This window comes from Pan paniscus, chromosome 19, assembly GCF_029289425.2.
Source record: "Pan paniscus chromosome 19, NHGRI_mPanPan1-v2.0_pri, whole genome shotgun sequence".
In the NCBI taxonomy this organism is placed as follows: domain Eukaryota; kingdom Metazoa; phylum Chordata; class Mammalia; order Primates; family Hominidae; genus Pan; species Pan paniscus.
The window spans coordinates 28,404,246-28,418,569 of NC_073268.2; the positions used below are offsets into that span (position 1 = coordinate 28,404,246).

The window sequence follows — 14,324 nt, forward strand, 5'->3', positions numbered from 1 at the left end:
CAGATGCCTTCAAAAATTAGAACGGAGTTGCAGTGCCTCTGAAACCTTAATGCTGGTTAAAAACAGCCTGTGACCCCACACCAACAGTGGTTCTCAAACTTGGCTGTGCATTAACATCCCCTGGGGAGTTTTTAAATTACTGATGCCAGGCCCCCACATCAATCCAATTAAATTCATAACTTTGGAGGTGAGGACCTGGCATTAGAATTTTTAAAAGCTCTCCTAAGTGATTCTAATGTGAATTCGAGGTTGAGAAGCCCTGTTCCACACTTAAGCCAAAGCCCTGTTCTACACTTAAGCCAAAGCCCTGTTCTACACTTAAGCCAAAATCAACAGACATCTCCAACAGGAAACAGACACCTCTATAAGCAGTATTCCTTCTTCAGAGGGTTGCCAGATACAATTTAGGATACCCTGTTAAATTCGAGTTTCAGAAAAAGAACAAATCATTTTTGGTACAAGTAGGTCCCGAATATTGCATGGGATATACTTACACTAAAAGAGTATCCATTCTGTATTTTTATTTGCTAACTCTGGCCACCCAGCCCCAAGCCTCATCTCGTATAGTCATGGAAAACATCCTCCCCAAAAGCAGAGTGGAGAACAAAGATAACATTACCAAGGCTTTCAGCAACTTCCAGGTAAGGAGTCCTTGCTAAACTATGGGCAGTATTTGCTAGACTTTTACTAATATAAGTACTTAGCCCAAAACCCAGCACTTGGTAAGACCTCAACAGATGTTAGCCATCATTCTGAGGAAAGCTTCATTTATGAAAATGAGCTTGTGTGCATAAATATGCATTGCAGTGTCATCTTGATATTCATTTAAGTAGAAAATTTTTCTATCACATTTCAGTTACAATATGGTTTATAAAATAATGGTGTCTGTTTCAACTTTTCAGGAAAGTATCTCCAGGGAAATGTCTGGTATGACTGTAGAAGTACTTGGTCCCTATCTTGCTGTTTCTGCCCCTTTTCGTATTTCCCTACTCCTCCCCCAGAATTCCTCTCAGTCTGTGATTCCGATTAGTGAAACAAAATCAACAGAGTCGTCACAGTGAGAATGCTGGTTTACCTTTTATATAATAAGTACTGCCAATATATTAAAAGGTGGTGCTGAGCAAAACCATTCAATAAAGATTTGTCATTTGATACATATGGCACAATGTCTGCTGAGAAAGCTAATCACACTGATTGATCCATGCATTGAATGTGCGAAGAGTTGAAGGGAAAGGGGAAAGGATGATAAAGACAATGTCATGAGATGTCAGAGAAAATACTAATTTCATAATGCAGCTCAACAATAGAAATCAATTTCAAAATGAAATATGATGCATAAACTAAGATTAAAGTTAGTTAATGTGGCTGGGCATAGCAGATGGGACTCTTAGAAGAGGTGGCCTCCAGGGTGGCAGGGTCATTGCCCTGGCTCAGGCTCCTGTTCCCTCCTGGGCCCACCAAGGTCACTGGGTCCTCGCAGCTTCCAGGCCCCTCAGGCATTCAGCTTCAGGTCGCTGATGTATTTCTGGACCCACTTCTTATTGGGGTCAGCACAGATCTGCCGGCCTCTCTTGGTTAGGAGGCTGTGGAGAAGGGAGGAAGAGTTAAGAACTGACGAATTCATCAGGAGAATCCTGTGGCCCCTGCGTCCTTCTCTGTCCCAGGCATCTCAGGGCCTGTCCTCGTGCCCGTAAAATTTCCCCTTAACTTCGGGGTTCACAGGCCTTCCCCAAATGTCTCAGAGGGGGTTCCTCAGGAAGCAAACTTCCTGTTGTCATGTCTGCTCTCTTCCCTCTGCACAGAGGCAGGCCCTTCAGCACTCTGCAGGCCCCAGGCCAGGTCAGAAAACACTGCAGGGGCCTCCCCTGGAGTCCTTTACCTTGATGGGCCTTAGAGAGCTGAGTACTCTGAGGGGACCTCACCCCAAACCTCCCATCCTCCCTCCCGAGGGGTGGGCAGGAGCACTGGCACTTACATGACACCTGGCTTGGGGCACTGGGGGCTGGTTTCAGAATAGTCAACTATGAACTTTTGTGGAATCTGCCGGGAGGTATAGATGAGGCAGCAGAGCTCTTTGTTGGTACCAACTGCAAGAGACAGGACAGAAAGATCCCAAGTCATTGTTCACAAGGCAAGCCAGCTGCTCCTGGTCCCTTTCCTTGAGAGTCAGGAAGAACTGGGAGATATCACCGCTTGGGGTGGGGATATAGGGACAAAGAGATCCAGAAGGAAGCTGGCATTTCTTCTTTTCCCTAACATTTTAATTTCTGCATCTTTCTCTTGGTATTTCTCATTCTCTGTCTGTCTTGGTTCTGGGTCTCTATGTCTCTTTACTGGAAATTTAGTTTTCTGAGCAAACTATTTCCCATCCCATCTCTCCTTGGGGAGTTCCATCTGAATTCATAAGGACAGCCAAGGCCACACCACTGAGAACCAATTGGACCCAGATCCTACCTCTTGTCAAAATCCCCGTGGGCCTCCATTTTCTCATCCATAGAATGGGACTCACTCTCCCTCTGTCTCCCAGAGGTGGAGAACAGAGTTGCTGAAACCTCTTAGGAAGAAAAATCCTCCTCGGGAAATAGTCCCTGAAATCCCTCTGATGTTCTGTATTTGGAGGTCTTAGGGATAGACTTGGGCAGTGGGGTCCAAGCCATGGCCAGACAGTAGGGGCACAAGAGCAAAAGACAAATTCACACAAGGGACAGCGGGCCTGGGGGCAGAGGGCCTCAGTGAAGAAAAGGACAGCAAGGGCAACTGCAGGGGTCCCCAGGATGCTGGGCAGAGTGTGAGCTCCCATGGCTGCCGGGAAGAGCTGAACTCAGGACTTGTAGCCGCTGCCTCCTTCTGGGGTCTCAGCCATCTCTTCTCTTTACAGGCAGCCTTGGGGTATTAGAAGATATAAACTTGGGGAGACTGAGGAGGAATTTTGTTTCTTTTTTCATTTTTTAAACTTTTAAGTTCGGGGTACATGTGCAGACTTGTTACATAGGTAAACTCATGTCATGGGAGTTTGTTATACAGATTATTTCATCACCCAGATATTAAGCCTAGTACCCATTAGTTTTTCCTGATCCTCCCTGAAGGGGAAAATTTTTTAATCATGATATTGGTGTCATGCTGTGCATTGCACAAACCAGGAGAGCTTCAGCTCACCACAAAGATTCAGGCTATTTGCAAGAATGCTTCAGTTGATCCCTTGGTGGGGAAATGGTTTCCACAGTGAGAGGAGGTGAGATGCTGGTGTCACCCTGAGACTGGGTTAGCTGGTGCCTTCTCACAAGGGCAGGTCTTTAGATAAAGCCTTTCTCCCATTGAGCAGAACCTTCTGATAGCCTCCCCAGCTGTTCCAACAGCATAGATGTACCATGGACATCAGCGCCAGGCATGGTGGCTCATGCCTGTAATCCCAGCATTTGGAGAGGACAAGGTGGGAGGATTGCTTGAAGCCAAGAGTGTGAGACCAACCTGAGCAACATAGTGAGACCCTGTCTCTATAAATTTTTTTTTTTTTTTGAGTAGCTGGGCATGCCTGTAGTTTCAGCTCCTTCGGAGGCTGAGGCAGGAGGATTGCTTCAGCCCGGAAAGTCAAGCCTACAGTGAGCTCTGATCATGCCACTGCACTCCAGCCTGGGCAACAGAGTAAGACTTTGTCTCAAATAAATAATTAGGTAAATAAATAAATTTAAACAGGTGGTCCTCCCTGAGTTTAACAGCTCAGTTGTGTCATCAAGAACTCAGGCTTCTTAAAACATCTCCCCTTCCCCCACCATTTTGTTGGCTTTTCTTATTTGAGCTTGTCACCTCGTGGTCCCAAAATGGCCGCTGCTTTCTCAGTCATCACATCCTCATAATGTCTCATCCACAAGCATACGAGGGAGTCTCATAGGAGTACAGGAAGAGCAATGTTACTAGTGTTTTTAGTTCAAATAGCTTTTTATATGATTTGTTATGTGAACTATAGATTACACCAAAAAGCAGTAAAGCTAATTTTGAAAACACATAAAATACAGAAAAGAATAAAAACTCATTTAGAATCTCAAAGCTGGGTAGGCAGCAGGCAAACGGAGGCAGGAATGTGAGAGTTTTTTTCTACATTCCCTATTGTGGCATATGTGCATTCTGATGCAGAACCTGAAAAAAAAATTTCATTGAAGGTAGGAAAAATTCTAGTACCCAAACCTAGCCACTTTTTTTTTTTTTTTAAACAGTTTGGTATATTTCTTTCCAGTGCAGTTTTTTTCTAGGCTTATGATAGTACTGTTTGCTCATTTGCTTTTTTCCTTCTTCTTACTGTGTCTGGTGGGGGAAGACATTACTGTTGTCATGATACAGGTTTTAATTTTGTATTTTTTTATTTATACAGCCATGCATCACTTAATGACAAAAATACATCTGAGGAACTTGTCATTAGTCTGTTTTGTTATTGTGGGAATATCATAGACTTACACAAACCTAGATGGTGTAGTCTACCGTACACCTTCACTGTATGGTACAGCCTGTAGCTCCTAGGCTACAAAGTTGTACAGCATGCCACTGTACTGAATACTGTAGGCAACTGCAATGCAATGTTAAGTATTTGCATATCTAAACATATCTAAACATAGAAAAGGTATAGTACAAATACAGAATTATAATCTTATGGGACCACCACTGTATAATATATGCAGCTTGTCATTGACCAAAGCATTGTTATGCAGCATATGACTGTGCTTAATATTAAAAGACTTTTCCAAATCATTCCAGTATTTTTAAGAACTGCCTAATTTACTCAAGCCTAGTGCATTAATATTGTCATGCACTACTGTAACATATGTGGGTTGGTTTCAATTTTTCCTTTTTTTTTAGATGGAGTCTCACTCTGTTGCCCAGGATGGAGTACAGTGGTGTGATCCCAGCTCAATGCAACCCCCACTTCCCAGGTTCAAGCGATTCTCCTACCTCAGCCTCCTGAGTAGCTGGAACTACAGGCGTGCACCACTACGCCCAGCTCATTTTTGTATTTTTAGTAAAGATGAGGTTTCACCATGTTGGCCGGGCTGGTCTCGAACTCCTGACCTCAGGTGATCTGCTTGCCTCGGCCTCCCAAAGTGCTAGGATTACAGGTGTAAGCCACTGCACCTGGCCAATTTTTCATTGTTATAAGTTGTGCCAAACATCTGTATGCAAAAACTTTCTCCATAAGTGAGGTTATTTCTGTAGGATATTTTCTAGCTGTGGGCTTCCTGGGTGAAAAAATAAGGGCATCTAAGGCTCCTGATCTATATAGACACCCCATATGTCATGCATATTCATGTCTATTACCCAGTGTCAAACCCAATGATGGCATATTGTAGGGAGCTATGAATGTTCAATGAATCCAACAGCAGTTAAAAGCCTGGCCCCATCATTCTTGTCATTCCCATAGTCCAGACTTTCCCTATTCCATTCTGTCCATTTGGGTCTGGATCAAACACAACTCGAACTACTTAAGATTCTGGGGTATCATCTTACATGTCACTTCTGTGCAATGGAAACACAACACTAGAAATATCTGTTCCATAGGAGGAAATGACCATGGTGCCATTCACAAATAGATCTGTTCTTGATAGAAGGTACCAGCTAAGCTTGGCTTCTTGGTAACACCAATTCTTGACGTCCTCCTCATGAGTTAAGCATTTCTTAGAAGCACTCCGATTAACACGATGTAATGGTCCTTTTCACCCAGGGTGTGGTTTAAATGTGACTTGTGCTGCCCAGAACGCTGTGGCATGACCATTTACATCACACCATGTGGTCAGAGGAGCTACAGCACAGCATTAGAGAGCTGCTCTGTGGAGGAAGTGTTAATCTGAAGATCTCTCCTTGTACGTATGACTTCAACACTAACATCTCACCCTCTCTCACTGTCAAAAACATTTCTGCACATTCAGCCCCAGCAAGTGAGCAGTTGAGTTGCTCTTGTACATCCTGAACCCCTGGGGGACCCAAGGTACCCCAACATGTACAACTCAGAGCAAGACACCATGCACTTAACATCTTCCCCTCTGGTCATCCCCAGTCTCCAGCTCCTCATGGTTTAGAGTTGCCTGTAAAGGGTTGAGGACATGGCTTGGACCCCAGAACGATGTAGGTGGCAGTGAGTGCCCAGTCCTGTTTTGGCATTGCCTACACTCCTCTGCCTGCCCAACACTGAACAGGTCTTCTTTGGTGCCCTCCATCTCCTCTCCATGGCCCTCAGCTCACAAGTCTCATCTGTCCCGTGAGACTCTCTTGACCCTTGTCCTTTCTTCATTTTAGAGTTGTTTCCCTATGCTCTGGACAGACATTTAAGCCATATCACTTAATTCTTGTGGATTAAGATTCTCTAAGTAAAATCAAAGAACTTCACAAAAGGTTTCAAAATGTTCTGGGCTATTTTCCGAGGACTTAGATATCTAACCTAGATCTGAAAGGCAGGAGAGGGCTAGGACCCATTGTTAGTTGGGAAAACTGGGGCCTAACTCAGTCATTCACAAGATGCAAACTCTGGGTCTAGTTGGTTCCTAGGGTGAGGAAGTGGCAGAGTTCCTTCAGTTCTCCTGAGAAGCTCTACTCCTACAGCGATTTAGAGACGATGGTCTCTTGCTGGGAAAAGTCTCTGTAGACTGAATGAAGTTCCTACCCAAAAGAGATGGAACAAAGGCCAGCCATTCCAAGAGCTATACTCCCTGAAGAGGGAGCAAGGGAGTGAGAATAAGACAGAGGCAGAGATTTAAAAGAAACACTCAAAGTCAAGGATGAATGCCTGACTTCCTTAGTTCCTTTTGTGCCCTACTTCACAGTCCTGAGCAGTGAGGTCTTCATCGACTTCTTGCTGGTCCCTTTTCAAGAGTGGAAGAAGTTTACTTGGTTTTTCTCAGGTTCTGGATGCTGGTTCCCTCACGGTTAAGGCACCCCATTGTCTCCTGCCTCTCTTATGTTTCTCCATATCCACTGCAAATTTGCTGACTCCAGCAGCTGGTGCTCTTACCCTGGCGTAATGTCAGCACCAGTCCTTCTGTCTACAAATAGGGCATATGGAGGAGACAACCCATGGGACAAGGGACAAGAAGCACGTAAGCACAAGTAGGAGGTGGGAGCTACTACGGACTTTCATATCCAGTGTGAAGGTAAAATGAAGGTAAAATGAAGACATTTCCAAGCAAGCAAAAAATGGAGACTTCACTATCAGAAGACCCACAGTAATGCAAATACTAAGAGGATTCCTTTAGGCAGAAGAAAAGTGATTGCAGATGGAGCTCAGAGATGCAGAAGAATTTAAGAGGACAGGAGGAGCAAATATGTGATGAAAACTAAATGAATATTGACTGTATAAAGTAATTAAAATATATCATAGGATTTTAATTTTAAGACCGCTCACCACTGGTTTTATAATAGGCAACCAAAAATTTGCAGTGCATCTACTGGGAGGTGTAGGAGAAGCAGCAGATGCATGGGGTGTGAATCTTATCTGAGGGAACAAGGACAACAGGAGTTGCTCAGGAGAAGAAGCCCAGGCGGGTCACAAAGGAGCAAAGGGAGACAGCATAGCTCAGAGTTGAGGGCTGCAGGAAAAGAAAGCTGGAAATAATCTGGCTTTCTGTTTGTTTCTCCTTAATTTCCCTAGTCTTGTCTCTCCATTTTAGTCTTTATTTTACGCTACAGGGAATCAAGCTCCCTGAATAGTCTATGCCCTTCTCCTAACTCTCCTTGGGGAATTTTTTTTCTAATAGATTAAATCACAAGATAGCTGAGAAAAGTATAGATATCTTTTATGTTACCCAAGTTGTTGAACTCTAGGAGACTGCTGAGGTCATTGTAAAACTTACCAGCACCAGTGAGAACTAAATAGACCTAGATTCTACCTCACGCTAATAACCCAATGAATTAGACTTCAACCATCTCATTTATCTCAGTAGGATAAAACTTCTCTGACTCCCATCCTGCTGCCCAGATCAATAGACTGCTTTTCAACCTTCTTGAAGAAAACAATGATGTCACTTTGAAACCCCATTTGAGGATCCCTAATTTCACACGAAGGTTTTCAGGCCACAGCACTTGGAAGATGTCGCCTGACTTCTGCCCAGGGAGCCATCAAAGCACATGGATGACAGACTCACCTTGTGCACAGGAGCAGAGGGCCATGGTGCAGACGAGGACAAGGAGGGCAGCTGCAAGGCCCTTCATGATGCTGGGCAGGCAGAGAAGTGGTCAGAGTGAGCTGGGGCTTGGAAACTCACAACTCCTGGCCTCCTTCTGGGGTATGAGCTGTCGTCTCTCCTTTTTATAGGCAGACTGGACCATGGGAACATTGGAGGTGCTGATGCAACACATTCTAACTATGGTGGTGTCATGTGAGTTCTCAGCCCAGGGTTGCCTATGGTTACTTGAAAGGTTTAGGGTACACAAACGAGTGGTTCACTTGTTGATTGAGGGGCTTATGGAGAAGTTGTATCTCCAGATGGGTGACCAGGAGTTGGAAGCACCCAGGGATTATGCTTAGGATTATGCATAATCATGTGATTATGTTTTCACATGACTGATATTTCTCAGAAATGAGTGGTCACAGCCTCCTTTGATAGAGCAGAATGCTTTAATGGATTTTCACAATTGTTATTCCTTTTAAGAGAGTCACATGCTTCAATCTTTTATATACAGTTAGGCCTTTCGTGATCTAATGAGAAATCTTCCCTTATCCTAAGGCAATAAAGATATCCTCCTATGTTAACTTGTAGAAGCTTTATTGTTTTAGCATTAATATTTAAATTACAATCCATCTGGAGTTGATTTTTATGTTTGGTGTGAAGAAGGATTCAAGATTTATTTTTTGCCACATGAATACCCAATGGACCTTGGCAACTCATTGGTAAGACCATTGTATAAGTCAGGATTCCCCAGAGACACAGAACCAATGGTGTGTGTATAAAAAATAAGAAATTAGAGAATTGGCTCATTTAATTATGAAGGCTGACAAGTTCCAAGATCTGCAGGGTGAGCTGGCAAGCTGGAGACCCAGGAGAGCTGCTAGTGTAGTCCCAGTTTGAGTTCAAAGACCTGAGAATGGGCAGGCTTAAGGCCCAGGAAGAGATGATGTTTCCGTTTAAGTTCAAAGGCAGGAGAAAAACCTATGTCCCAGTGTGAAGGCAATCAGGCAAGAGGAATTCCCTCTTACAGGCAGGAGGGTCAGGCTTTTTGTTGTATTCAGAACTTCAACTAATTGAATGAAGCCCACCACATTAGAGAGGGCAATCTGCTTTACTCAGTTTATTGATTTCAATAATTGTGTGGTCTGCTTTTGGAATTTCTGTTCTGTTCCAATGGTTTATTTTCCTATCCTTGTCCTAATACATTATGTTAATTTGTTTTTCACTTTGAAGGAGATATCCCTGTATGCCCCTGACAACTGGACTCATAAAACCTTTCCTGAAATGACAAGTCCATAAATAGTTACAAGATTTATCTCCCACCTCATGGAATACATACGTTTTTTCTTTGTCTTTTTCTTTCTTTCTTTCTTTTTGTTTTTGAGATGGAGTTTCGCTCTTGTCATCTAGGTTGGAGTGCAATGGCGCAATCTCGGCTCACGGCAACCTCCACCTCCTGGGTTCAAGCGATTCTCCTGCCTCAGCCTCCTGTGTAGCTGGGATTACAGGCATGTGCCACCATGCCCGGCTAATTTCGTATTTTTAGTAGAGATGGGGTTTCTCCATGTTGGTCAGGCTGGTCTTGAACTCCCGACCTCAGGTGATCCACCCGCCTCAGCCTCCCAAAGTGCTGGAACTACAGGCATGAGCCACCGCACCCAGCTGGAATACATATGTCTTACAGAGTGTCCAACATAGGGCCACTTCTTGTCTATCATGCCCTATCAACATGAGGTCACCAATGTAATGGATCAATGTGTTGTTTTGAGAGATACATGAAAATTCAGATCTCTTCAGACTATAGTATGCAGAAGATGAGAGTTAATAGTCCACGGGAAAACTGTAAATGAATATTTTCCATTCTTATGAATGGGAACTTTTTCTTATCCTCTTTCCTACTTGTTATGGGACAGAATGCATTTGCCAAATCAATAGGTACATAACATGTACTTAATACCTGGCATGTGTCAGTACCTGGTTATAGAAGCTGCAATCAGGTTACTACCTGGTTGAGCTCACAGTGTTCTACAGTCATTCTCTAGGATCCATCCAGTTTCTGCAGAAGCCAGACTTGCAAATTAAATAGATATGATAATAACCATTTTCCTTGCATTTTTTATATCCTTAAGGGTAGCATTAGTCTCCACCATCCCCTCCACTAGATTGCAATATTGTTTCTAATCTACTCTATTTTCCTGGGAGAAGGGGGCAGTTTCAGAGATTTCCACTTCACCTTCCCTCTAGAGATGCTTGTTCTATTAACCATTGCCACAACTCTCCATGGGTCAAGACCCCTTGATTGTCACTCCAACCTTGCTGGCTATAATGATATTTAGAACCCCTTGGCTTCTGTTTGTTAAATGCTGCTACCTAGCCTCCACTGCTTCAAGGCAAGAAAGCTCCACTGCTTCAAGGAGAGAGGGCCCCACTGCTTCAAGGAGGAAGAGCTATCAATGGGCCAAGTTTTGTGACAGCCACTCTTACCATCAGCCCTAGCCTATAAAGAAGGCGGGACCACTAACTTCTTAGAAATGCTGGTGCTCCTCTCACCAGGGAGTCCTGGTGGCTTTGGTGAATAGTGCATTCCCATGGAACATAATCTGGTGAGTCTTCTGGCCTCATGTAATGTATCCACTCCAGCATGACCACTTCCATGACTCTTTTAATCCCTTCCTTCTCCATCTGTCATGGCAATTCGGGTATTTTAACTTCACTCGGCATGAGCCATTGCTTTCTCAGGCTTCTGGAGCCTTTCTGACAACAAATCTGTACCAACCCCTGGGGTCCTTCTCAGGAAGTTACAGCCTATATCCAGAAAGAATACTCCCAAGTCAGTAAGTTGTCTCTTATCGAGGCTTATATTCCAACTCCTTTTATCAAGCACCCTCAAAATCCAAACCCAAGTCTACTTCCCCTGCTCAGGCTGACACATGCTTGCTAAATTCTGCTAGTGCTTTAGAGTATAGTCCCTTTTCTCCCTTATTAGGAATATAATTTATTGACACAAGAATGTGTTACCAGAAGATATGGAAAATATGAATGGTTTCATTTCCACTAAGGAATTAAATCAATAATTAAAAACCATTGTTAGAAAACATCTTCATACCTAGCTGGTTTCATAAGCAAGTTCTACCAAACATTTATGGAAAAAATAATGGAAAGACAGCCTTTTTAACAAATAGTACCTGAACAATTGGACATCAAAGACCAAAAAACAAATCTCAACGTAAACTTCACACCTTCCACAAAAATTACTCAAAATGGATCATAGACTTCATGATCAGGGTGATTCAAACTCCCATTAAAGTTGGGGAAGTCAAATAAACTGGGACATGTGTGTTATGTAGGACATGACATTTAGAAAAAAATAAGAATTGAGCCCAGGAGGTGGAGGTTGCTATGAGCTAAGATTGCGCCAGGGCACTCCAGCCTGGGTGAGAGAACCAGACTCTGTCTTAAAAAATAAAGTAAAATAACAATAAAATAAATAGAAAAAATAATTTTAGGACCTAGGACTAGGTAAAAAAAAATTCACATTTGATACCAAAAGCATGCATAATCCATAAAAGAAAAAAGCAACAAATTAGATTTCATCAAAATTTTAAAATCTTGCTCTTCAAAAAGCCCTTGTCAAGAGAATGAAAAGACAAACTGCAGACTGGGAAAAAGTAATTGCAAACCACTTAATTGACAAAGGACTTGTATTCAGAATATATAAATAATTCTCAAAACTCGAAAGTAAGCAAATGTACCATCCAGTTAGAAAATGGACAAAAAACATGAACAGACTGAGGAGAATACACAGATGGCAAATAAGTAATGGTATTTTGATTGTGTCGGGTTTTAAAATCCTTATTTTAAAGATACATACTGAAATATTGTGGTAGTCAGAATAACATTTCCCCCAAAAGAATATCCACATCCTAATCCCTGAGACCTGTACACAGCCAGAAGGAATTAAGGTTGCTAATCCTGACTTTGAGATAGGAAGAATATCCTGGAGTATCTGAGTAAGCCCAGCATAATCACAAGGATCCTTATAAGGGAGTGTCAGTATCAGACTGATACAATGTGAGAAGAACTGGACCATCCATTGCCCACTATAGCCAATCCATGTGGTCAGCCTCTAGAAGCCAATAAAGGCAAGAAATTGGAATCTCTCCTACAGCCTCCAAAAACAATTGCCACCCCACTAACAGCTTGGTTTTAGCCTAGTGAGGCCCATTTCAGACTTTTGACCTCCAGAACTGTAAGAGAATAATTCAAGTGGTTTTAAGCCTCTACATTTGTGGTAATTTGTTACAGAAGCAATAGAAACTAAAATAAATATTTACAGATAAAATAATGTTGTAGTGGTTTTTAAAGACGGCCATATTTCTGTGACACTCCTCTCATTGATAGATGAGATCTAGGTTCTCTCTCCTTGAATCTGGACAGGCTTGTGGCTGTTTTCACCGACAGACTGTAGTGGAAGAGATATGCTGTGACTTCTGTGGCTAGGTCATAAAAGGCCATAAGTATGATCCTAGTTTACTAGGAACACTCATCTTTGAGTCTCAAGGCTGCCATCTTGAAAGGGCATGTTGACGGCTCTAGTTGACAGTTCCAGCAGAGCTTGTCCTTCAAACATCCCAGTCCAGGCGCCAGACGTGTGAATGAGGATATCGTCTTAGAAGAGGATCTTACAATCCAGATAGTGAAGGTTACTTATGACAGGCTATTGTGACATCATCAGTTATATCACATCCGTACAGTTAGAGCAGTTGTGAAAGAGCATCAGCACCTTCCACTCTACAGGAGAGAAATAGGCAGCCCATGATTCACAGATACATCCATTTTTGTGAGGGAGCCTGTGGCCATACCAAGTCCTGATCACCCACTCACTGAGGATATTATTTCTTCAGAACAACTTGAATGGACTGAGCAAGCAATTTTCTCAGAAGTGTCCCCATTCGATGGAGAAGCTGAGCTATTCTCTCTCTTTTTTTTTTTTTTTTTTTTTTTTGAGACAGAGTCTTGCTCTGTCACCAGGCTGGAGTACAGTGGCGCGATCTCAGCTCACTGCAACCTCCATCTTCTGGATTCAAGAGATTCTCCTGCCTTAGCCTCCTGAGTAGCTGGGACTACAGGCACGCACCACCACACCCGGCTAATTTTTGTGTTTTTAGTAGAGACGGGATTTCATCATGTTGGCCAGGCTGGTCTAAATCTCCTGACCTCGTGATCTGCCTGCCTTGGTCTCCCAAAGTGCTGGGATTACAGGCGTGAGCCACCGTGCCCGGCTGAAGGTGAGCTATTCTTGCATATACTTGGAACCTCTGTGTTGACCAAAGGGTGTTGGCAACCCCTGAATTATGTAACTCCCAACATGACACTAACATTCTGATTAAAATATTTTCCTCCAATCATCCCCAGTTTCTATCTTCCCACAAAATGGAACTCTCTATAAAGAGAAGGGGCAATGGCTTGAACCCAAGAAGGAGGTGCCAGCTTCAAATACGCAAGCTTGCTTGTCTTAACTATGCTGACACTCAAGCCCAGAATCCCTTGCCTGCCCAGCATCACACAGGCATTTTCAACTGTCTCCACCATTCTCCTCCCCCTATTGTGGTCCTCTGCTCCCAGACCTCCTTGGTACTGTGGGAGAGTGTCATCCCTTCTGCCTTATTCAGATGTTACCCTTTTTGGCCCCAGGTGAGACCACACCAAACATGCCCTGAAAATAAAGATCACGAGAGTTGAAAATGGAGCACTCAAAACAGGAATTCAAATCGCCCAGGCCATTCTCTTCAAAAAGTCTTTTTTTCAAAAGGGTCCAGGCTATCACATTCCACCAAGTGGTTCAGAGAGTGGGAGCAGGAGATGCTAATTTCCACTTTCCTGATAAGATAATTGAGGCCCAATTCACAGAGTAACTGGCAGCTCTATTTATTTCCCACTGGTGCATGTAAGCCTAAATTCATGTCAGCTATCCCGTAGAGGCCTGTCCTATTGGTGACATGTGACATATCCCAGCTTCATCTCTTTAGTATTGCGATATCACAGGACAGACAAATTTCCCTCCCAAAAGAGATGAGCTGGAAGATGAGACATTTTAGTGAGCTAAATCCCTAAAAGAGTAAAAATAAAAATCAAAATGGAGTGATATAGACAGAGGCAAAGTAATTTGTAGGAAAGACA

At 43.2% G+C, this 14,324-nt stretch overlaps 1 protein-coding gene across 1 annotated transcript; it reads right to left on the reverse strand.

Annotated features, from left to right (window-relative positions):
* Nucleotides 1-502: 502 nt before the first annotated feature.
* On the reverse strand, nucleotides 503-13,763 carry CCL18 (C-C motif chemokine ligand 18). Its single transcript, XM_003817962.5, has 3 exons — nucleotides 8,121-13,763; nucleotides 1,976-2,087; nucleotides 503-1,583 (listed from the first exon to the last, which is right to left on the reverse strand). Exons 1-3 carry the CDS (start codon nucleotides 8,185-8,187, stop codon nucleotides 1,493-1,495), a joined length of 270 nt encoding a protein of 89 aa, XP_003818010.1. The 5' UTR covers nucleotides 8,188-13,763; the 3' UTR covers nucleotides 503-1,492.
* Nucleotides 13,764-14,324: the final 561 nt, after the last annotated feature.